Source organism: Gadus morhua, chromosome 2 (assembly GCF_902167405.1).
Source record: "Gadus morhua chromosome 2, gadMor3.0, whole genome shotgun sequence".
NCBI lineage: Eukaryota > Metazoa > Chordata > Actinopteri > Gadiformes > Gadidae > Gadus > Gadus morhua.
Genome location: NC_044049.1, coordinates 5,924,566 through 5,949,260, shown reverse-complemented (window position 1 = coordinate 5,949,260; position 24,695 = coordinate 5,924,566). Strand labels below are relative to the sequence as shown.

Sequence of the window (24,695 nt, the reverse complement as noted above, 5' to 3'; positions counted from 1 at the left end):
TTTATTTCAAAGGGGATTCGATCGTCCAACTTTAAGTTATGCAAATATGATAGTTCCCTGCGGTTGTTCTTTCGTCGGTCCGCCCAGGAAGTGATCCGTTTGTCACAAAGTTGTGAAACCGAGAGATTTTCAGCTGACGTTTATCTGCAACAAAAAAAGGCATGTTCAACTTTGGACCGGCTGGAAAACCGAAAGCTTTGGAATCCTCCTCATTCCAATGATTACTCGGGACGGAATCTGGTCTGGTCTCAGCCCGCAGGATTTACCCCGGAGGATTTGTTAGGTGAAGTTGGGGAGACAAGGCCCTTTGCCCAGCATGAAATAACTACATTTTTTTTCTCTCGTTTCAAACTGCATCTGGATTATATGACCATGACGGTAAGTTGTACATCGGTAACACTGTGAGACATTAATTTGACACAAACAAAGCCCACATTGTTGATATTTCCTCACATGGCTCATAACGTGCTTGAAGCCGTCCGAGCAGACGACGCACAAACGTCGCGGTGTGTTCGTCGTCAAAGTGGCATCGTTTACATTATAGCGAACCGCGAGGTCACCCCTTATGAGCGGGTTGGAGTTGTGTCGTGTGGCTTTCCAGGAGGGTGAGTTGTGTAGTTGTGTCGTGTGGCGGGTAGGCGGGTGAGTTGTGTAGTTGTTGCGTCGTGTGGTTCGTAGGAGGGTGTGCCGCTGCGGTTGTCAGAAACGCATGTAACTTAACTCCCCGAAATAAGTATTTTCATTCTCTGCTCTTCTGTTGTCATACGACTGGTTTGGTTAGGTCAATCCTTCAGGTTAGTTAACGTATCTTTATAATCGACTGTTGTATACAAAAACACACTCACATTCTCTTTTAATGGTTGTATAGTTCTCTTCGATGGTAGTTTTCTGGTTGTGGTTGGTTGTAGTTCCCTGGTAGTGTTTTGATGTATTTCTCTGGTTGTGTTGCAGTTCTCTGTTAGTACTATGTTGTAGTTATCTCTGGTAGTGTTGGGGTGTAGTTCTCATGTAGTGTAAGGTTGTAGTTATCTCTGGGAGTGTTGCTTTTAAGTTAGTGTGTGTGTGTGTGTGTGTGTGTGTGTGTGTGTGTGTGTGTGTGTGTGTGTGTGTGTGTGTGTGTGTGTGTGTGTGTGTTGTGTGCGCATTTCTGTCCCTCTGCAGCTGTCAACCAAACTCCAAACATCGTTCAGCTGAAATGTCTCCCTCAGAGACTACAACACAAGCAGTGTTGTATTGTACTTCTCTGGTAGTGTTTGTTTGTAGATCTCTGATAGTGTCGTTGTAGTTCTATGATCGTGTGGTTGTTGTAGTTCTATGATAGTTTTATGTTGCAGTACTATGTTGTAGTTATCTCTCGTACTGTTGGTATAGTTCTCTTGTAGTGTTAGGTTGTAACTCTCTTAAACACACACACACACACACACACACACACACACACACACACACACACACACACACACACACACACACACACACACACACACACACACACACACACACACACACACACACACTTGTTTGCTATACACTGCAGCTGTTAATGTATTTCCACCCACCCTTTCCGGGTTTGCATAAATAGTGTCCTGTTCTTGTTTCACGGAAGTAAGTTTTTTGTTTCCTGTCTCACTCGTCAGCCAAACTCTTTACACTATAAACAGCATGTATATCTAGAGATCTGTCCAATACAATATGTGCTTCAATTATAAGTACCCGTGTACCAAACAGGATGTTGTAAATATGTAATCATGACCATGTAAGGGTTAACCTTCAACCTTGTGATCTCACAGCCGGATCTGTTGAACTTCAAGAAGGGATGGATGTCCAAGATGGACGACCTGGGAGAGGTAACATCCACACACTCACTCAGTCTCTCATAAGCATCACCACAAACAAACCCACACACACCATACCCACTACACACACACACACACACACACACACACACACACACACACACACACACACACACACACACACACACACACACACACACACACACACACACACACACACTATACCCACTTCACACACGCATCCACGCATACAAACCACAACTTCCCCCTCTGTAACCAGCCACACACTTCTCGACAAACGTGCACAAAGACACACACAGCATACGCTTATCCTGCTTACCATTGCGCTTTGCTTACATTCGAACAGTCGTAAAATAAATATGTGAATATGATTATAAAGACAAGATGTACCTCTTTTACTCTGTAGGGTTGTTTAACACTACACTAGTACTGTAACACTGTTCTAGTTTATTATCTCTATATGGTTGTAGTTCTTTAACTCTGTGGTTGTAGCTCTTTAACACTATGTAGTTGTAGTTCTTTAACACTTTGGTTGTAGTTCTTGAGAACTTTTTATGTTTGTTGTCTTCCAGTGGAAGAAGCACTGGTTTGTTCTAACCGACGCCGGTCTCAAATATTACAGAGACTCTGGAGCAGAAGAGGTATCTATCACAGTGACCATCTTCTCCCTACCACTTCATGCCATCATATTATTCTTAATGTCATCTCTAATCTGTTAACGTAAATCTGTAACATTTCAAATGTGATGAAATCTGTTATCTTTTCTTGCAGAAAGACGAGCCGGATGGAGAGATTGACCTCGTCTCCTGCTTAAAGGTCTCAGAGTTCGACGTGGAGAAGAATTACGGCTTTCAGATTCAGGTACCTGTCTCACTTGTCTTACCTTTCTCAGCACTCTAACCCTGTATTACCTCTCTTACCTTTCTCACCTGTAGGTTCTCACAGTTTGGATCACTTCAGTCTGCGGATCGAAGATTATCTTCTGTCTTTGTTTTAAGTTGAATTCAGCTTCCTTGTGTAATTGTCTCACACTTATCCTCCCTAATTCCTATGTCCTCCTCTTTTCAGACTCCTGTGTCCCTTTTGTTCATATCATCTTTAATTTCTTCTCCTTTTTCCACTGCAGCTCAATTCATATTCATATTTTTCATATTCATATGAGATTGTTAGATGTTTGGAATAAAAGCATTCACGAATGGCATAACATATACTTACTTGTTTCAAGTAAGCATTTTATAAATTTTCTAAAGGTCCTAAATAAATATTGTGATTATGATATTTATATATTAATAGTATCAACATTATGACCTGCGGGAGCACTTTAACTGATTATCCCCCATCATGCCTCTGTGCCCTCAGACCCGCGAAGGAATGGTGACGCTGTCAGCCATGACGGCCGGAATCCGAAGGAACTGGATTGAAGTTCTGAGGAAGAGCGTCCAACCAAGCAGGTCACCTGACCTCACACAGTGAGTCAAATGATCCCAGCCCTTTCTGGTCATATGACCGCCACCATGCCTGGTCAAATTAAAGGAATAGACTTTCTAGAGCTTAAAGGTGACATATTATACCACCAGGTGTGAGTGTGATTAGCCGTTACAAGCTGTTATGAGAACAGCTCGTGTCCACCTAGATGTATGCTGGATAGATCAGTCTACCAGCCTACCCAGTGGTGTGTAGCAAACGTTGCTCATCTATTTGTCATACAACTAGGTGGACCCGCCCACTTGTGATGTCAGAAGAGGCAGATTTTCAAATTGGCTTGCAACGGCTAATCACACTCAAACCTTTTAAATAAGTCAAGCTCTAGACACGGACCGTATAGAAATGACGGTGTATGTGAAGATCTGAACATGAAATGGAAAGATAATTAATAACGACTATGGCCCGTCTCAGGCTTCCTGACAGCAGCAGTGATAAGGAGAACTCCCATGGTGCACCTCTGCTGTCCACGCGGCGCACCTCAACACGTCCCAACACCTCCTCCCCCCCCCAGCGGCGCTCCAATCATGTGGAGCTGTCCCCCCTCCCGGTCCCCGCCCCCTCGCTGCCAGCCAGTCAGAGAGAGGCAGGGGAGGGCCAAGGCAGGGAGCACAGCCACTGGCAGGAGGGGAGGAACCTAGACAGCACCAGCAGCCAATGGGAGGCCTTGCTGTCCAGGAAGGGGCCGGCAGGCTCGGACAGCTGGCAGCGAATGGAGGAGGAGATAGAGAACAAGTGGGAGGAGTTTGAACGCTTGCCTTTAAAGGAGATGAAGGCCCTGCCAATCAGCTCTCAGTCCAGCGGCCAGCCGGCCAATGAGGCGCTGCACAGGGAGGTAGTGCGTGCAGTGCAGTTTCTAATTTGCATACTTTCTGGAATTAACATGCAAATTAACCCTTCATCTCCGAGATGAAGGAACACCTTCTGCCTTTTAACCTCCAAGAAGAGAACCTCTTCTAGCATGCATCTGTTCCTCAGCAGCACGGCCCAAACTAACCTAGACCAGAACACGGCACATCCATCCTCCCAAAGGTGCTTGCACACCGCCACGCGGCCACCGCCCTGATGCCCGCCGGAGGGTTGGGCGCGGCGGTGTGATGGGCCAGGCGTTTTCAAAAGCGGCTGCTTCCGCTGCCGCCGCCGAACGTTTCAACACGGGGAAAGCTGAGCGGTAAAGCCGAGTGTGAAAAGTGCAAAAATCGGTGCGCGTTCACAACCGCTTCCTGGTCAACTGCCGCTTTTGTAACCGCCTCCCTTCTGCCGCCCTTCCCTCATTGAAATGAATGGAGGCGGCAAGTTGCCGCGCGGCGGTGTGAAACCAGCTTTAAGCACATTACACACCAACACCGCAACCACACAAGTCAACAATAACACACCTTTGACACACAAAACACCCCCGCCACATGGTGTGTTTGTGGCAGTGCTGCTGGGCCTGCTGTTTCTGTCTGCTGTGCTTTGGTGTGTTACTCTCCCTGTGTTGTGTGTTGCCCCTCTAACTAATGGAGCACAAATATACCTTGCTCTAACAGTATAACAGTATCTAATAGTACAGTAGGACTAGTACTGTATTTATAACTACAGTAGTGTGGAGGTAATACCTCTAGTACTACTCTCATACTACTTATAACTAGTGCAGTGCTGTTTTTAATACTACAGTTGTACTTTATTATAACTACAGCCAGACTCTAATTAATACTACGGTTTTACTTTATTACAAGTACAGCGGAACTGTAATACTACAGTACTGCTGTATAATAACTACAACTAGTACTGTATTTAATACTGCTTGTAATTCCACAGTAAGAGTCAAGCTTTACCTCTACTAATACATTTGTACTGTATTATGACTAGTGTAGTACTTATTTTAAACTAATGTAGTATTGTATTTATTACTACAGTAATGATGCATTTAATACTAAAATAGAATTGTATTTAACGCTACAGGAGTAGTGTACTTCACACTTCTATAATACTGAATTTAATACAACGGTAGTGCTGTATTAGAACAAGTGTAGTACTTTTAAATACGACTATAGCACTGTATCTAATGCTTCAGTAATACTGTATTTAATACAACGGTAGTGCTGTATTAGAACTAGTGTAGTACTCTTTAATACCCTGATAGTACTGTATTCAATACTGCCGTAGTACTGTATTCAATACTGCCATAGTACTGTATTCAATACTGCCATAGTACTGTATTCAATACTGCCGTAGTACTGTATTCAATACTGCCGTAGTACTGTATTCAATGCTGCCGTAGTACTGTATTCAATGCTGCCGTAGTGATGTATTCAATACTGCCGTAGTACTGTATTCAATGCTGCCGTAGTACTGTATTCAACGCTGCCGTAGTACTGTATTCAATACTGCCGTAGTACTGTATTCAATACTGCCGTAGTACTGTATTCAATACTGCCGTAGTACTGTATTCAATGCTGCCGTAGTACTGCGCTCTTCTTTACCTCTGCGTGTATTTCGGTTTGACCCTCAGGTGGCGTCACTGAGGCAGCAACTGGAGACCCTGAGAGGAGGAGGGGGAGGGGGGGGAGGCGGGGGAGGCGGGAGAGGCGAAGGGGTGGGAGGATGCGCGGGCAAGGTGTGCGGTCCGGACGCGGCGTGCCGGAGCAGTCTGACGGCGCTGGAGCGGGCTCACCGCCACGCACTGCAGGAGGTGCAGCGGCAGCACGAGCGCCAGTGCAGGGAGGCGCAGGAGGAGCAGGAGAGGCTGCTCCTTGAGGAGACCCGGGCCACCGCCCACGGTGAGGGAGGGGCCGGGGGAGTGGGGGAGGATAAGGGGGGGGGGGGGGGGGGGGGGAGTTCAACTTGTTAAAAGTCGTCATTCAAACTTTATCACAACCTCCTTCAACCCATAATATCTCTCTGTGCACTACCTGCTGTTTGATTGTGTTATTGTTTTTGTTGTTGTTAGCGATGGAGGCGCTGAAGAAGGCTCACAAGGAGCAGCTGGAGAGGGAGGTGGAACGGGCCACCCGGCTGTGTGGGGGGACGGGGGACTCCGTCGGCCTGCGGAACCAGCTGCAGTACGTTTATCTCTTTTATTATTATTGTGTTTATATTGGATGTCAACAATCCAAAAGAGATTGTGAGACCATTTTGGGGGGGCAGAGTAGTCTAGTGCTTTGAGTATCATCCTAGTGCAAGATGCCCCATTAACCCTGCTCCTTAATGACATAAATAAGAGTCTGCTAAAATAACTAATAGACACTTTAACAGGTAGTATCTGTGCATCTCATTCAAGCAAGACTATAGCACGCCGTTGCTGCTATATCATGTATAATTAAAGCTACGACGCTTATTTCAATTCCATGCCATTGGAGAGAAAAAACGATTTGACGTTAGGCAGCTAATGCTACAGGTGCTACTAGCAGTGGTTGTCTCTGGTGCAGGGCGGACACCCAGTCGCTGCAGCGGGAGCTATCGGGTCTGTCGGAGCGCTACTCCCACAAGTGTCTTGAGCTCAACCGGGCCCAACAGGACGCCGCCGCCCGCGAGAGAGAGCTGAGCCGCCGGGAGAGAGACCTGGACCTGCTGCGGAAGGAGAAAGAGGTGAGTCTGACTCGACCAGGTCGGATAAGGGAAGTGGAGTAGGACAGGTGAGGTCGACCAGAACAGGGGAGGTAGACTAGTAGCCTGGCTGTTGCCAGACCAAGCTCAATCGTAGATTGAACGTTGGTCTGGGGGAGGCTGCCGTCATTTTCTTCAGCACAAGTTCGAACTTAGTTCAAATGACTCTGTACGCAATTGGCTGCTTGACGTCGCTTCCCTGTCGTCATTGTGTTACATCAGCCAATAGCGAGCCAGGGGGAAAAGCCAGCTTGGTGATTGGCTCCAGCAAAAACGTATCCGAAGCAGAAATAAATGTATTGCTCTTCTCCAGACCCTTCTGCAGGGCGAACTCAAATCGCCGGCAGAATGGGCAGGGCTACTCAGTCTAGTAGACTAGAACAGGTGAGATAGACTAGAGCAGGCCAGGTAGACTACAACAGGTGAGATAGACTAAAGCAGGCCAGGTAGACTGGAGCAGGTGAGGTAGACTGGAACAGGTGAGATAGATCACTAGAGCAAGCCAGGTAGACTAGAACAGGTGAGGTAGACCTGGAGAGTTGGACAGGACCTGGAGAGGTAGACTCGATCAAGTGAGATTCTCAAGGATATGTTCGTACGGTACAGGTTTACTGCAGTGTCGCCTTATTTGGACACGCGACACGTTCGATATTTAATATTATTATTAAACAAAACAAACCACCAGCGGGCCCCTGTCCAGTGGGCGGGGCTTCTGGGCCCTGCGGACCGAGGATGTCTTCAACTAGGTTGGCAATGGGCCTACACAAGCAGCGGCCCATCGTCTGCAGCTCACGTGGTCCCTGTACCTGAATGCTGGATATACTACCGTTATATTACTATATTACTATTAGATTCTCTGTATGTCCTTCAGTTTTCTCGACGACCGTTGATCCGATCAGCCTCACATTTGACGGGGGTGGCTCAGAACCCAAGTGCAGTGTTGAGTGTGACGCTCGAGATGGCTGCAAGAAGCAATACGGGAGGACAAGCAATCGGCCTGTTCCCAAGAAGCACCTTGCAAATTGGGTTTTAATGTCTCCGTGTTACCTTCTGTCGGGCAGGACCTCAAGGCTCGCCTGGTGGAGGCGGTAGGCCGCTCGCGGTCCGTGGTCTCTGGTCACGGATCAGGGGGAGTCGTTAACGAAAACAAATCCACGAATTCCTGTGAACTGGAGGTAAGAGTTCAACCTTAACAGACCTGTCCGGGTTCCGATGTTGGCATGTTAAACGCCAGCATGATCTTGAATGTGTTCTAAATGAAGACCTGGGAAACGCCCACATTTAGCTATACAAAACAGATTTAATAGCAGAATTCTGGTTTGGCTTTGAAATGAACAGGCTTACGAAACACTGCTTAGCTCAGGATCACGAGGATTTAGCCAGAAAATTGTTCAACACCAAAGCTTCGGGAGGGATAGACTGGGCAACCAGAACAAAACATAACTCTTATCATTACTATAACCATGCAACTCTGAAGATTAACCAAAGCTGTCCATAGAAGACAGCAGGTTAACTTTTAGCTGAGCATTAATTTCACCGTCAAACTGGTGGTTCTGTGCAGTAACCCGCTGGTTCTCCTTCAGGTCCTCGTCCAGGTCAAGGAGAAGGAGGTGGAGTACCTCCACCAGGAGATCGGCTGTCTGCGCAACGAGCTGCAGGCCCTCAACACGGTGTGTGTGTGTGTGTGTGTGTGTGTGTGTGTGTGTGTGTGTGTGTGTGTGTGTGTGTGTGTGTGTGTGTGTGTGTGTGTCATTGATCTTCTACGTCACTAAAGTGCGACCTTTGACCCGCTCTTTCAGGAGAAGCGGTTGGCCTCGGAGCGCCGCAGGGAGCTGGAGGCGGAGCTGAGCAGCATGCGGGGGCGGAGCCTGCGGGAGGTCCAGTCCCTCAAGGAGCACCTGAGGCTGGCCCTAGCAGCCCTGCAGGAGGGTCAGGTGCTGGGCAACAGCCTGGAGCACTGAGGGGGGCCCTCCAGCTGCCTGGGCCCGCAGACAACCATGGGGCCCCAGAAAGTCACAGGGGCCCCTGACAGCCAGGTATCCAGAAAGCCAGGGTGGCTATTTGGACCCCTGGCTGTCTGGGGCACCTGAGAACCAAAGAGTCAGGAGCCACAGACATCCAGACGGGCCACAGAGAGTCAGACACTAGTGCCTTCTCATTCAGCCTGGGAGAGATGTCCACGACCCTTGACCCCTGAGCCTGGGCTGTCTTCCATGTATGAATTTGCACTTTTTTTAATTTTCTTTTTGTTTATTATTTTTACTTTTGTGGGTGAAAAGTAAGTCGAAAACTGGAATATTTCCTTTGAGGAGAGAATTATTTGTATCCTGTCTAAATGATTAGAACGAACTTCCTTATTATTTTTATTTTATATAATTGGTTTTACAACCTCTCTTTCGGCATTGTGTGGTTTAAATATTCCAACCGGTTCGTGTGTCAACAGGAATGACTACCGCATGTAATGTATGACCAGTGACCACTGCTGTCAGCTCAGCTGGTATCTTCAGTACAGTCAGGGTACCCTTTTCCCAGCTGGGAAATAGAAATGGGACATGCATCTGACCCGTAACAAGGAATGCTTCTAAACTGGTCGCAGTGGTGACACTGGGAGACAACAGGAAATGGGATGAGTTCGGAAGTCGAGGAGATCTGGGACTAAAGTAGTCGTCAACAGAGCATTAGTGAGTGCTCAATGAGCCAATGAAGATCGTGTCATTTGTGATCCGATGAGATACCTAGCTACCTGTATTGTGACCATATTTTGATATTTAATATACTGTAGAGCAGTGACTAATTGTAAATCATCTGCATTTTTGTAATCAATAAATTACTCGTTCTTAAAATATTCTGCCGTGACCGTCTCTCAGCCACCATTTATTTTTTTATCAAATAAAGCACTTTGTCACAAATGTTATAACGGTGCTACATTAATAGAAAAATGTTATAGAGTTTTATTAGACGTGAACACCAGTTAAACCTTGAACGTTGACGCGACTTTTTTTGACAGACACGCTTGTGTGTTGTATAACTGCCTTGGCTCTAGGGGGCATCAGATTGATATCCTCATCAATAATACCACACAATAGCACAAGAGGAACCGAGGAAGAACAAACTAACAAACATGGCGTCCAACGCCGCTACCCGGACCGCAGCGGGTGCTGCTAGAGTCGTTAAACCGCTCTTCAGCCGGGACTTGGATGAAGCCAAGCGGAGGGTTAGAGAGCTGTACCGGGCCTGGTACAGAGAGGTCCCGAACACAGGTAGGTTACCTCGACACACGGGTAACTCACCTGACCAACACACCGAGCACCGCTGTCAAGGTCGTGTCTGGACGGTGGGCTACGGGTTGACATTTGTAGAGCTTACTTGTTTAGAAGCTTATATCAAATGCTAAATGATAATCATATGTATCGATGTTGTCTGTTCCATGCAGGGGTGATGACATGTACTCCCGGTGGATAATCTCTGTTCACTAACGGAGAGTACGATGCTAACTAACAGATAGCATGAAGCTAAATGAAGAGCAAAACAAACCTTGTCCTTTTAGAGGCGTTGTGTGTATAATTTAGTGGCATCTAGCACAATTGGCGTGGCAGAAATGGAATATAATAAGTAAATTAGTATTGACTTAGAATGAACCCTTTATAGCAACACAGGGGTTGATATAAAGGGTTCCATGGGGGCCGCCATGTTTCTATAGCAGCCCAGGATGGACAAACATAAATAAATAAAGGTTTTGAGTTAAGCCATTAAAATTAACCACTGGCCTGACGGTGCTCCACATATTTACGCACCTACACATTCTATATAATATTCCGAGAAGCTTAACCCTCTCTTGCATCCGCCTCATGAAGTCAGTAAATATATTGCTACCACCAATCTTATCATGTTCCTTTCACCAAAATTCAATTATTAATTTTCGACCTATAATTAATGGTATATGGATATAGTTTAACACTAGGGGTGCAATTAGAGGACTGATTGTTGAAAAACGTCAATAGCTCTTTAACCCTCTCCATGTCATGCAATCATGGAGACTATGGCAAAGATGCCTGATTGTGATTGTTGAACTGATTTATTCAGACTTGAGCCGTCAAAATTTACCCTGGTGCTATTTAAGTTAATGTTGCTTTCTGCCTAGCAATATCACAGCGTATGTGGGCGTATAGTCCCACTTATTTTATTGATCTTGATTGGAGAAAATGGCCACAAACTTTTTCAGCTTTACATTGTGCTGTTGGATGTCACCTTCTAATCAGTACAGATGACACATTGCGCCATCCATCAGATAAGTCTAGCTTAGTCTTCTGTGTTTCAGGATAAACATATGTAAATAAAGACCCAGATGTGTTTTCAAATAAGTCTAGTTGTATGTAAAGCATTGGGTCTGTTTCAGATAAGTAGTTATGAGAAGAAGTGACTTTGTTTCCCTGCAGTGGCCCTGTTCCAGCTGGACATCAGCACCAGGCAGGCCAAGGATAAAGTCCGTGAGATGTTCGTCAAGAACAAGCACGTCACAGACCCCCGCGTCATCGACATGCTCGTCATCAAGGTAACAAGATGGAGATCAAATTGTACATTAATAGACCCATGGTTCCCATTCATCACTTTTAAATTGGTCACTTGGTTCCTCTGGCGTATTGTTTAAACAATAGTTTGATCAATCATTTAGTTGTAAATTCCACAACTGCAAATTATTGGAATGGTTGTGAAGAATTGTATCACTGTATTACAGTAATATCGTGTTGGAATATTGGTTATTTTGTTTTATTTAATGGTTACTGTAGCCAAATTGTTCTGGGTTTGATCCCAAATGTCCTCAGTCGACCTGCCGAGATGTCTTTGTAACCATGGGGACATGTGTCTCTTGCTAACGTGTCCCTCTCTCCAGGGGAAGATGGAGCTAGAGGAGACCATCAAGGTGTGGAAGCAGAAGACCCACATCATGCGCTACTTCCATGAGACGGAGAACCAACGACCTGCCGACTTCCTGTCCAGGTTCTACCAGGGTCACCACCCCTGACTAAATCTTATAGCTGTTCCCTCTGCTGTCGTACTGTAAATACATACCTTAAATACAAGGACGCAACTGTTCCGCCTCTCATTTCCAAAAACATGCCCCTCACCGTTATTCCAACTATGCGATTGTAGGCAGGGGTGTGTCGTTTTAAGGATGTCTTCTATTCCAATGGTACTAATTTTTACTATCCTACACAGGTAGTCAACCAGAAACTATTACATAACGAAAGATGCAGGAGTCCTTTGTTTTTATTACACGTGTTCCAAAATGGTATTTTCAGTCTCCAGTTTAGTAAAATGAACACGAAAAAACAAGGCTGATAATGTTTCTCGAACATTACTCGTTTCTTTAAATGTTAAAGCAAAATGAATTAATACTGTACAGCAGTCAAATATATACACAATACTTAACTATTCGTCAGTGGCACCAATAGTGGGGGAATGAAGTGCAAGCTATTGAGATTGTATATCAACAGGAATGGTTGTGCCGTGTACTACTACTCGTATGTATATTAGTACAGGCCTTATTTGTAACATTACAGGCCGTGTACTTGTACTACCATATACTTAAACTAGTAGATTGCAACAGAAACACGAGAGATGCAGCAACAGAAAGGTTTCCAGTTTCTATCCAGTACCGTCATTGTGCTCCCGTTTCAAGTATTAAGAAAACTCTCCTTAGCCACATGTTAAATACGTTCAAACATTCTCATCAAACAATTAAGATCAAGCCATTTCTACATTATAAATTAGTTGAAAACATTCTTAATAAATATTTCGATCAAATAATTTCAAGTGAACAACTTTTCTTGTAAGGAAGAAATGAGTAATAAAAACATCAATGGAAAATTCAATACATACAAAATAAATACTTTCAGAGAAATCCTCAGGTCTTGGGGTCTAGTATTCCATGCAGTACATGGAGTACCATATTGTACTAGTGTCTCCTTCTGGCGTTGGCGTCTTCACAACCATGTACCTTTTCAGTGTCTCTCGACGGTCACCGTGGAAGCATCACTGAAGAAGAAAGCAAACAAAATGTTTGTACTTTCCATAAATCAATGGGTGTGAGTGCCAGCCCTGGTTTCCCGCTGTAGTGTATCCCCGGTGGCTCTCACCTGGGGCCTGAAGCCGAGTTGTCTGAAGAACCTTTTGAGTTCGAAGGCCCCGGGTTTCGAGGGGCCCTTGGCCCCGGAGCCCTCGTTCAGCCTCACCGTCTGGGCTTTAGACATGGCGTCCTTCAGGCTCAGCCTCTTCACCACCTGGGCCCCGGGCTCAGAGTCCAGGGCGGGCCGCGATGACACCGTGATGTAGGACGCGTCCCTCTGGGGCTCTTGGTAACTCACTGTGGGGGTCAAAGGTCAGACTATTGAAGACCAGTCTAGAAACTCACGCTGGTGCTTTGATAGTGTCTTAGTTACGTTTTTTTTTTTGGGGGGGGGGATCCTTTTGGTTGGATGTGTTCAAATTCACGTTTACTTTGGTGGGTTTCTCCAAATTGCCTATGCTAGTTAGAGAATATTTAGATTGAAATAATAGTTCCTGAATCAGGTATTTTAACTTGTTGGGGTTCGTACCTGCGCCTGCCACTGCTGTGTCCGTTGTGCTGGCGAGCTGCAGGAGGATTGTGGGATACGTAGGATGGAGCAGGAACAGGTTCCTGATGAGGGGTTCAGCTGACGCTACTCCTGGAGCCACCTGGTGGACAGGAGACGTTACTACACAATATGTAACCAAATAACATAACCACCTCTAACCTTATACCAAGCTAACCTCGTAAGGTTAGGTACTCACAGTGGTCTTTGTAGGGCTCTTCTTGGCTGTGAGTGGCTGGCTGGCCCAGAAGAGGAAAGAGGATAGGCCCATGGTGGTTTGTATGGCCGACGCCTCCAACACAAGGCGCGGACATAAAAACTCAGCCTTCCACAGAATTTTGCCCTTTGCCCCATCCACTATCTGCACCTGAGAGAGAAATACAGTCAAGTTCAGTACAAACCTGAAGCTGCATGAGTGGTGTTAATGTAGGGGACTGGAACCATACTGGCCGTATTAGCTGAAAGGACTGGAGCCCTACCTTCCTGACACCGTCGGCTGAATGCTGGATGAAGAGGTCTGGGATCCCGTCCCCGTTGAAGTGACCCGACACCGGTTGACTGAAACACATGAATGGTTCTTTATGAGCCTCGCTCTCCTCAACTCAACACTTGTTAAAGGGCCCTTATATCATCCCCCGGTGGGACGTCGATCGGCCATTGCAAACCACCCTATAGTGTTGGCACAGTTGCGAGTTCAACTCAGATCGGCGTACCAGATGGTACAGTCGTTGGGTAGGCTTGACCCGTCACCGTACATCTGGACGGACACTGCAACTTCGGTAGATTTATAAATGGCTGCTCAACCAACACACCTGGGGGTCAAAAAGGGGCCCTTTTTAGTAAAGAACACATTAGAGTATGTCTCCCTGATATCCCTCTGTTACCTGGGCCGTTTGTCTTCTACCTCTGGGCCGAGAGTGGTCTTTCTCTTACAGTTGGATCTCTGGTCCCTGGGGGGTCTGTTCCCTACCTCTGGTACTTGGGAGGTCCTTCCCCTATCTGTGGACCCTGGGAGGTCTTTCTCCTACCTGTGGACTCCGGGGGGTCTGTCTCCTACCAGTGAACCCCTGGACCCTAGACCACCTGTCTCCTACCTGTGGACTCCGGGGGGTCTGTCTCCTACCAGTGAACCCCTGGACCCTAGGCCAGCTGTCTCCTACCAGTGAACCCCTGGACCCTAGACCACCTGTCTCCTACCTGTGGACTCCGGGGGGTCTGTCTCCTACCAGTGGACCCCTGGACCCTAGGCCAGCTGTCTCCTACCAGTGAACCCCTGGACCCTAGACCACCTGTCTCCTACCTGTGGACTCTGGGGGGTCTGTCTCCTACCAGTGAACCCCTGGACCCTAGGCCAGCTGTCTCCTACCAGTGAACCCCTGGACCCTAGACCACCTGTCTCCTACCTGTGGACTCCGGGGGGTCTGTCTCCTACCTGTGGACTCCGGGGGGTCTGTCTCCCACCAGTGAACCCCTGGACCCCAGGCCAGCTGTCCCCTACCTGTGGATGGGCGCTTCGTTTAAGATCCACTCCCGGTGGGCGTCCCGCTCCCGGAGGACCGACAGCTTGCTGGCTCCGTACACGAGGGCCCAGTCTCCCCGCGTCCAGTTCCGGTTGGTCCCGCTGTCCAGGCTGTTGTGGTTGTTACTGAACCCCACCGACATGGGGAGGAGGAAGTCCACCTGCTCCGTCCCGCTGGGAAGGTGAGGATCAAAGTTGTAGCACATTGCCATTGACATGTGGAGCCATACTAGTGCATTCCCCTGGATTGAAGGTTTTAATAAGAGTTCAGCTGGGAGTCGTCCACTGTTGGGGTACCTGTAGAGGTGCAGGAAGGAGGAGGAGTTGGTCTTCTTCAGTCTCTCCCAGTCGGCTTCCTTCTGTCGCAGCAAGTCGCTGAGCGGTGCTTCGTCTTTGGCACGCAAGTAGATGTCCGAGAGAGACACAGCCTCCACCGTACCTAGAGACCAGGAGATAATGGCGGGAGACCAGAAGAGACCGGGGGAGACAAGTAGAGAGACCGGGGGAGACAGCGAAATGACACTGTTATCAAAACCACTGATGCCAGACTCAAAACACATCTTTCTAATACTCATGTTCTCCTGCCTCTGCTACTATTACTTATACTATTTCATACAGCAAGGATGTGGCTAGTGATCATTGCCATGAAGGATTTCCTTTACCGAGTCCAAACAGGATGTAGTAGGCACCGTGCTGGGTCTGGTGCAGAAGGGGACCAATCAGCTTGCCCTGTGCTGTGAGGTTAAAGGTCACTGGGCGCCCAAGCTTGGCTCCGGTCAGCCCTGACAGCAAGGTGAGCGAGAGGTCTGACACCTGGGATATACACCGCATAAGAAGAAGAAAGTGACGTGATGTGGAGAGACTTTGATATACACCCCAGAGCAGACGGTCACACTGCGATGTAGAAAAAGAGTTGCTTCATATCATCGTGAAAAACACTCGTGTCCGTATGATCTCTTGGCGTTACTGTACTTGGGATCGTCTGATTAACATTGCTGACTCATAAGCTATAGATCTGTGATAGTTTGAGCAAAAATAATATTTGAAAACGTTTGAAGACTGCCGAACGAGTAATAGATACAAGATAACTTCTACTTCACTTGGACAACTAGTACCAACCCACGCTCCAAAGGTTTGAACAGAACCACTCCAGAGGAGTGAGCTCTCTCCAAGGGGGCCAGGGGCCTCTACGAATAGTCAAATCTCTTAACCTTTATGCCTCCTTTCCTTAACCTTTGTGGAAAACGTCATCGGGTCAAGGAGAGATGAAAAGGTGCTTCCTTTCGAGCATAGGAAAATACGGCACTGTTTAAAATGAATTTGTCTTCCTAACCGACGTCATTGCGCGACGGGGACTCGGGCAGACCTCTAGCGTCTCTAGGGTTGAACTACAGTTTTCTGAAGTTGGTCTACAACAAGCGCGCCATGCGTTCTTGTCGTATTGATTTCTATCAGGTTGACGCCAACAGTGAGAATCACTTAAGTCGGACTGGGCCAACGGAAATATTTTAGGCCAGTTGAAAACCCAATTCACATGTGAAAAAAAAGAGGCTCAAATTATGTTGATGATGAAATGAACTGCTCCCACTAGTCTTTCTTAAATGTGAATTTTGTGATTAATAACCAGCATAAATGAATTCCTTTCGATTCAAATAATATATTTCTTGAATTGGTATCCATTATTATCAATTGTATTTTCTTCTCTTCTATTCTTCTGCTTTACCGCGTCTTCGCCTAGAGTCGGTAAACTTCGTCGGCGGCATGTTGCTTTAAATTTTGCCGCCGTAAAGGGTTATGTGATACCACTATCTCCTTTCCTTTCGCAAAGGTTGCTCAGGAGTAACCTATGCTAAAGGAGGGTTAAAGGAAGCATCAAGGCTCCTTTCCTAAGCATTTTTAGAATTCGAACCACCTTTCCTCCAAGCACTACCGGGTCATCTCGTTAGGGAAGAAAATTTCCAATGCAAAAAAGAGACTTTGTAGAGGCCCCATATGGGGCTTGGTGAGGACCAACCTACCTGGTCGGCAGGCAGCGTGGCCACCAGCAGGTCTGGGACAGTGTCTCCCTGTAGGTCTGGCAGCAGGACCGCCTGGGACTCGATGCTCTCCAGGAGAACCGACCATAGCTGTTTACCTGAAGAACAGACACACGCCACCCCCTCCCCCTCTGGGTTAACATCTGGGCTCAACCACAGCCCTACCCCACCACAGCCTCAAGGGGCCTGCACTTTGGCCACGTATGGAACGCTAGCTAGCCTCTCAAGTTATTTGAGCAGCAGTCAGTGTTTCCCATACATAGACCAATGTGTAGCGCCACAGAACCAACACTGAGCTGAGCGCCACAAATTGATTCTGCTTTTATTTATTTTTTACCCGATTCTGAAATATAAATATCGTTTCGTCCATTCATCTCCGCATAGCAATGGTCAATTCGCGGCTGTGTTTGTTTCCAACACAGTGAGCAGTGTTTCCACGGGTAGGTCGGCGTGTGTCTGTACCTGTGGTCCCGTTGACGGCGGTGAGGAACTTCTTGGTGATGAGGAGGCAGACGGGCCCGCTTGCCCTCTCTCTCTGGCCCACCAGGAGGGGCGCGGTCTCGGGGTAGGCTCTCAGGGCGGCGCCCCCTGCTGGGAGGGGCACTGGGTCTGCCTGGTACTGCAGCCCGCACTGGATGTACAAGACAGACTCCCGCATCCCATGCCGCCACAGGACCTGACCGCTGGTGGCCGAGAGGGCCACCGCACTGTACACTGTGACAGACAGACAGCGGGGCAGGCAGACGGACACACAGGTTGGCAGGCAGGCAGACAGACTTACAACTGTAATTAGATTGTTTGGTTAAAAAATTGTTTGGTTCCGGTTTCCGACCGACCCTGTCAATTTATTTTATGAGCTTTTTGAAAAGAAAAAGCCTTCTACAGCACCTCTTCATTTTGTACAAGGATGAGTGGATTTTCTCGTTTTTAAATGAAAAGAACCTACCTATCATTCGCTGCCGCTGGAAAAAAGAAAATACATTTCCTAACTACCAATGACCTCAACTGACAACCAACAGGTTGTCAGTTTTTTTTTCCAGGCCTTAGGATGTATGTGTAAGGGGCTCTATACCTTTGGTTCGTATGGGGTGTGGTTTTATAGGTCATATCCCTTTGGTTCCCTGGAGGGGTTTGGTTCTATAGACTCTATGCCTTAGGTTCCCTGTAGGGGGTTGGTTGTAACTCTTCTATACCTTAGGTTCCCTGGAGGGGGTTGGTTGTAACTCTTCTATACCTTTGGTTCCCTGGAGGGGGTTGGTTGTAACTCTTCTATACCTTTGGTTCCCTGGAGGGGGTTGGTTGTAACTCTTCTATACCTTTGGTTCCCTGGAGGGGGTTGGTTGTAACTCTTCTATACCTTTGGTTCCCTGGAGGGGGTTGGTTGTAACTCTTCTATACCTTTGGTTCCCTGTAGGGGGTTGGTTGTAACTCTTCTATACCTTTGGTTCCCTGGAGGGGGTTGGTTGTAACTCTTCTATACCTTTGGTTCCCTGGAGGGGGTGGGTGTCGTTTGTTCGTTCGGTCTCCCCCAGCAGAACATCTTCGACTGCGTCCCCGTCGACATCCCATAAGGCCAGCGCTGGCGGAGTGACACCTGGGCGGGCCAATCACAATGCATCTTACTTATCCACCAGATCCCTGGTTTGCACGGCAATTCTCCCTCTGAAAGACGTGATAGGTTACCTCCGGCCTCGCCCACCGGCCGCTCCCACTGCGGCTGCCGCTCCGCCTTCTGGCAGGGGATGAGGAAGGCACAGAGCAGCACCATCAGCATGGCCAGCACCAGAGGAACCAGGAAGAACGCCGCACGCATTGCGCTGCGCTCCCGCTTCCTCTTCCGTTCCGCCTGGCTGCCGCTTGGCCCCGCCCCCTCTCCTCCCGACCCCCCACCGCCGCCGCCGCCACCACCCTCCCCTTCTCCGTCCTCCCGCTGGCTCCAGTACTGCATGGACTTCCTCTCCTCCTCCTCCTCCTCCTCTTCCTCTGCCTCGTCTTCGCTGTGGTCCAGCCTGCGGGGCCGGCCCCCCTGGGGGTCCGAGGGCCCGGGGCCCAGGCAGCCCGCCCTGGCCAGGCCGTTGCGAGGGTAGTTGAGGACCAGGTCATCTTCTTCACTTTCGTCCTCGCTGTCGGCCTGGGTGAGAGGGTCATACTCCCCTAGCTGGGACCCCTTCTTACCTGGGAGGAACAACACAACCACAACACGGTCAACTACAGCAGCAGCTCTTGAAAGATTCCTCATGAGTATTTCACTTTTATTATGCAAGGAGAGCATTTAAAGAATAGGAATCTATTTTGCAATCGTGTCGTTTTTTAACAGTATTATACAAAGTATAGAACGATCTGATGGGGAAAAACTATAATTAGATTTACCATTAAAGTTTAAAACTAAAAGCTTTTACAGGCTTAATTAAATGTTTTCATTTTGAGGTAATCTGAAGCAATTTCCAAGTAGAAGATACTGCATAGTACATATTTAACCAATATTCATGTTGACACAGGGGGAAGGTAATGTTTAAATTAAAACCATTCAATCACCTTCGTTAAGTCCTATATACATTAGAACCGACCCCTAACTAAATGATATGTTATAGAATAAGGAATATGTATCTAATTAATATATTAACACAAACAAAAGATGCATATTACATATACAGAGGTCGCCTGTGTAAAGTAGCCTAAATTCTAAAAGCAAGTATATACGATCAGAAAATTATCAAAACACGACGTGTTGTCTCCTGTCATGTAGGGCTACCAAATACCAATAGCTAATGTAGCCGCTAACCTAGCTTGCCTACAGCAATCCCCAGCAGCAATACACTCGGTTGACTAAGTTCAGTTCAGTTCATGTCTAGGTTATACTTGAAGACCAACAGCTATGTACCCTTCAGGTTTTCCAATACAAACAGCGTAAATCTTGATATTTATCAAATACACCAGTTGTTGTCCAGACAGCTAATTCTCTCAAATACACGCCAATGTTGCTGATAAAATTGCGCCATGTAACGAATAGCTTACAGGAGAATAAAAAAATTGGGATATAAGAAATAACGTGTTGATTGATTCGTGGTATCTAACGGTGTGAAGAGCATCTTACCGGGGAGTTTTAGTGCTCGGGACAGCGCTGCAGCCATGATGGTTTGATCTTCGCCGAGCGGTAGAGCGGTGGCCAATGAGCGGACCGGTGCAATACAGTGCTGCTGCAAGAGGTGAGTGCAGTTTTAGGACCGCGTTTCTAGGACCCTATTTGTGTATTTTAGCCTTAAACCCGACTATCAAAGTGAGCTAAGGTTTACGTTATCGTCCAATTCAAGACACCAGAATTGTTATTAACGTTAAACCATTAAAAGTATCCATCGTGACCATGCTGAGGCGAGTAGCCTAAATGTTTAATGGCGTTTTGCAAATGGTTTTAATAAATTGGGAATTTGTCTACTTCAATATTGAAGTTTCGGTATAAAGTAAGAGATACATAAAATATATGTATAAAATAGCAAACAGTATTATTATTTTCCATTGCCTGCTTTGACTAGCCTGATCAGCAACACTAGTAGGGTTTATCTGCAACAATCCCATGCTGTTACTGTTGTAGGAATGGGTATATTGCACAATATAATAAAATAACAATATTGTATTGGCCCTTAGCAATAGAGGGACAGAGGAATTTCAACTGTTGATTTGTGTTAAAGAAGGCAGGAGTGACGATCTGTTTATTTGCGATCAGTCATCATCTGGTGTGATATAGATTACTGGGATCATAACGTAGATGGCGCTATGGAATGACCATATACGTTTCTGTACGATGTTTAGGTATGTTATAAATAGTAAGATAGTTTACGTTTATGTTTAGTGTAAGTTTAAGTGCACTATACGTTTGGTATGGTTACGTCTACGGTTAGGCTATTAGGTAGTTTTAAAAACGTAATATAAACAAAAAAATTGTTAGTTAAGGTATTAGGCTGGAGCTACGTGTTGTGTTTCATCACGACCGAAAACTGGTCCTTGAACCACGGCCCTGAAACTGCATACAACTGCAATAGTGCGCCGGTGAGCGCTGCCGCCGCAGCACATGTTACTGCAGAATAGCATTCTGGAACTTGTTTTTTAGTGTCGCCCTGAGGCCCCTATTTTCAAGTATGACTACGTATCATCTCATGAAAAAGGAAAAAAAAAATGGGATTGGACACGTTTACATATCAAATATCGAAAAAATTATAACGTTTGTGTAAGTTGTTTAGCTTCTAAATATATTGATAGAAGCCTACATTATATAAAAGGATGTTATAAGGTTAAAAACGATACGTTAATGTTAATTGTTTAGAACGATTTTTTTTGTGCGTAATGATTTGTTGTCTCCCATTTAAAAAAAAAAAAAAAAAAGGCTATATATGTGCAATGTCCCTGTAAAATAAACGTAAAAATAAGGATTCTCACAAAATGAGTTAAGAGTAACCGAATCATTTCTTTGTCCTCAATTTCCTTGCCCCCTCCTTGGAGGGGTTGTGAAACGGTGATAACTCCATCAAAACTAACCCGCACAGCTAAATCACTTTAGATGACTTGGTAAACATGTAGCCTATGGAAGAAGGGCACAACAATTTCGTAATTAAACAATTTCCACTCGTCCTTTATTGGTAATAAATATGATTTGAGGAGGAACATTGAAAAGGAAACACTGAGAAAAAAGAATGCAAAGCTTGATCTTCTTGCAAAACATTAAATTGAATTTGGGCATATATCTTTTATTTAGAAATTATTCAAATTAAGTTTTCATCAGGCTCAATATTGTTTTGTTATGAAGGCCGAATTTCTCTCTCTTGAAATAATAAAGTAGGCTCTATCTTCTGGCTCTCTTTGAAGACAAGCAGGCCTACAGCATAATATTATTAAACATGCTTCATGTAGGCTAATGTATCGCATTTCGTTTAACAAAAAAAATAAAATGACAAATCCCACAAATGCATTTAACTGACTTGTTAATGGATCACAAAAGCGTGTGAAACCAGGCAGCATCATAGGTGGGTGGACTCCTCCCGCACCACCAGCGTCTTCCGCGTCCTGGCACGCAGCGACGGGGGTCTCCTCCGCCGCAGGCTGGGCCTCTGATCCGGATCAAACGTCTCCACGGCCACCGGCTGACGATGTCTCCGCGCTCGGCCTGCCTCCTTGTAGTTACGGTAGCTCTTCTGCTTGATGGAGCAGACGAGTTGTGACCGCTTGGTTGTGTCGGTCTCCCCGGGCTTTTCATCCCCTTCTTCTTTCAGGCTATCCGCCTGGTAGTTATGGTCCTGCCAGGCGACGAATTCCCCCGCGACCTCTTGGATGCGGTTGGGGAAATCGGCCACTGCCACGGTGAACAAACCAGCTTTCTCCATCACGACCTTCTTCTTGCTCTGGTATAGGGTCTGGATGTTGGAGACCTCGTCCAGTAGCTCCGAGTAGACCAGCTCCTGGACCCGCTCGGTCCGGCTAAGGAATCCGGCGCACAGCGGCTCACTTTGGTGTTTCCGCAACTTGCGGAAGGCAAGCAAGTGCGGCATCGCTACGAAGTGTATGGCCTGGGTGGCGAAGAGCTTCCGTAGGATGTAAATCACATCGTAATGTCGGGAGTGCAGGGATTCTTTAAGAAAGTTCTGGATGTATTCCCAGTCCTTCAAGGCGAACCTAATATTATGCTGCGGTGAGGCGAGTTGAGTGTTGTAGAAGGCATACAGCAGGTACAGCCCCCCCACCCGGACCTGGTAACTAAACGGGCCGAGGAAGTATTTGGAGGCGGTGGCTAAGGCTACTCTGCAGAAGCGCTTCATCTCGCCAAACAAGTGGATGCCGGCGAAGACCTCCGAAAAGCGCATGTACCTCCAGGCGGCCGAGAAGTGTTCAAACCGCACCGACTCAGTCTGCTGGAAACGGGCCAGTAGTTCCTCCACGTCCTCCGTCAGAGGCCGGTAGAAGGTATCGTAATACACCGGCGGTGGGCGAGGCATTACGTTTTGGTCAGCGGCCACAAACCCACCCGGAACCTAGAGTTGACTTCAGGGCGGAAATGTGTTCTCCGCTGGACTTCCAGCCTCCGAAATACCTGACCGTATCGTGTGATTAGCACACGAGCCAATCAGGATCCCCAAACAATCAACACATGCACACACGCGCGCGCATGCACGCTCACACGAGAAAATATCTTCCAAAACTGGACAATATTCAAATAGGCCTATATTCACCTTAATATCTTTCCTAAATGCGTTGCCACCCGCGACGCGCCAAAGTCAGACCCCCGACCTCTTGCTACACCACCTGTGGATTTATCAGCGAAACCGATTTAAAGGGGACATATTATACCACCTGGTGTGAGTGTGATTATTAGCCTTAGCATGGAGCCGTTTCGGAATTCTGCGCCATATGACATCACTAGTGGGCGTGTCTACCTAGATCTGTGCTGGATATTGGCGACGTCACGCCCCTTCCGGGAGAGCCCATGGGACCTATGAGATCGAAAAATATGAATGGGTTTCAATGGAGAGAAAGTATTTATTTTCTGGTCCCAGTCTTTATATGCCCTGGATGACACATATGTTGTTTGTGGATTTAAATGATATTTTTTAATGCGAAGAAAACTAAACATTTTCATGAAGAAGTTTGATATTGTTTTTTCTAGTTCTGTCGGTTTAACGAGTAATTAACAGCGTTAACGCAAACCAGTTTTAACGGCGTTCATTTTTTCATTGCGCGATTAACGCTCATTTGGCTTGGCAAACGTTGTAGTTTTTTCACCTGCTGTCTAGCAACAACTAGTCACGTTAGAAAAACTACAACACCATACCCGATCTAGATACAGCGGAAACAAAACAACAAGCACGCCGCACAAACTTGTTCGGGCAAGTAAGGATAAAAAAAAACTTAAGTGTGTTTGTGTGTTTGTGTGTCACTCTGCTCGAGCCTGCACGAGAGTTCAACGTTGTCGTTAGCTGTTAGGTCTTCCCGACCGATCGCAGTTCAAGGCCCAACTGGGCTGTACCACTTCGGGAGGGGCCGTTCAGTTACTCCCCTCTAGACAAAATCGACTTGGTTGCGACGTTGACAGTTTGTGAGTGTCGCGTCTGTTGAGTGAGTGAGAGGTTGCGGGCGCATAGCTCAGGCTGCCGGGCGGTGCTGCAGGGAACTTTTATAAACGCAATATTGTTATCCCGCAGCCCCGAAACGTTAACGGCCCACCGGGAATTCTCCCGACTCTCCCAATTACCACTCCGCCCCCGTGTGTGTGTGTGTGTGTTTGTGTGTATGTGGTAGTGTTGGCTCGTTCGTTCGCGAACCGGTTTGAATGAACGAGTCTTTAGAACGAACTAACCGAACCGGTTCGTCTCTCTCGTTCGTTCGGTCGTCTCGTTCACCATTCGATTCACCGGAAACTCGACTGAACGAACAAACGAGTTTCCGGTAGCACTAACTCCACTGAGTCTGACTGACTCAGCTGAGAACCTTGCAATGGCGTGCATTCCATGATGCGATTCACCGTTACCGGACACTAGGCTGAATCGCGAACGACTCCTCAACGTTCAGTCGAGTTTCCGGTGAATCGATTCACTCGATTCAAACTCGACTGAACTGGGAGGAGTCGTTCACAAATCGTATGTTCGTTCAGCCTGGTTTC

General features: G+C 46.9%; 4 protein-coding genes across 5 annotated transcripts; 2 read left to right on the top strand and 2 right to left on the bottom strand.

Annotated features, from left to right (window-relative positions):
* The first annotated feature begins 90 nt into the window (after positions 1–90).
* On the top strand, positions 91–9,729 carry triobpb (TRIO and F-actin binding protein b). 2 transcript variants are annotated; one of them, XM_030379710.1, is made up of 12 exons: positions 91–378; positions 1,788–1,844; positions 2,387–2,455; positions 2,586–2,675; positions 3,174–3,283; positions 3,711–4,131; positions 5,791–6,058; positions 6,229–6,340; positions 6,707–6,866; positions 7,946–8,059; positions 8,468–8,554; positions 8,684–9,729. In XM_030379710.1, exons 1-12 carry the CDS (start codon positions 367–369, stop codon positions 8,843–8,845), a joined length of 1,662 nt encoding a protein of 553 aa, XP_030235570.1. In that variant the 5' UTR covers positions 91–366; the 3' UTR covers positions 8,846–9,729. The 2 variants fall into 2 exon arrangements, with proteins under 2 accessions (XP_030235570.1, XP_030235577.1); XM_030379717.1 differs by lacking the exon at positions 91–378 and adding an exon at positions 484–605.
* Positions 9,730–9,934: 205 nt separating this feature from the next.
* On the top strand, positions 9,935–11,969 carry ndufa6 (NADH:ubiquinone oxidoreductase subunit A6). The gene is made up of 3 exons (XM_030379733.1): positions 9,935–10,144; positions 11,321–11,436; positions 11,776–11,969. Exons 1-3 carry the CDS (start codon positions 10,006–10,008, stop codon positions 11,905–11,907), a joined length of 387 nt encoding a protein of 128 aa, XP_030235593.1. The 5' UTR covers positions 9,935–10,005; the 3' UTR covers positions 11,908–11,969.
* Positions 11,970–12,134: 165 nt separating this feature from the next.
* On the bottom strand, positions 12,135–20,269 carry fam234b (family with sequence similarity 234 member B). Its single transcript, XM_030379700.1, has 13 exons — positions 20,148–20,269; positions 18,737–19,228; positions 18,534–18,647; positions 17,516–17,767; positions 17,036–17,151; positions 15,680–15,830; positions 15,315–15,456; positions 14,997–15,191; positions 13,978–14,056; positions 13,698–13,865; positions 13,481–13,601; positions 13,022–13,248; positions 12,135–12,920 (listed from the first exon to the last, which is right to left on the bottom strand). The coding sequence occupies exons 1-13, from the start codon at positions 20,182–20,184 to the stop codon at positions 12,918–12,920; spliced, it is 2,097 nt and encodes a 698-aa protein (XP_030235560.1). The 5' UTR covers positions 20,185–20,269; the 3' UTR covers positions 12,135–12,917.
* A 1,384-nt stretch (positions 20,270–21,653) lies between these two features.
* On the bottom strand, positions 21,654–23,396 carry LOC115539349 (snRNA-activating protein complex subunit 1). Its single transcript, XM_030350376.1, has one exon. It carries the CDS (start codon positions 23,032–23,034, stop codon positions 22,063–22,065), a length of 972 nt encoding a protein of 323 aa, XP_030206236.1. The 5' UTR covers positions 23,035–23,396; the 3' UTR covers positions 21,654–22,062.
* Between the last annotated feature and the right edge of the window lie 1,299 nt (positions 23,397–24,695).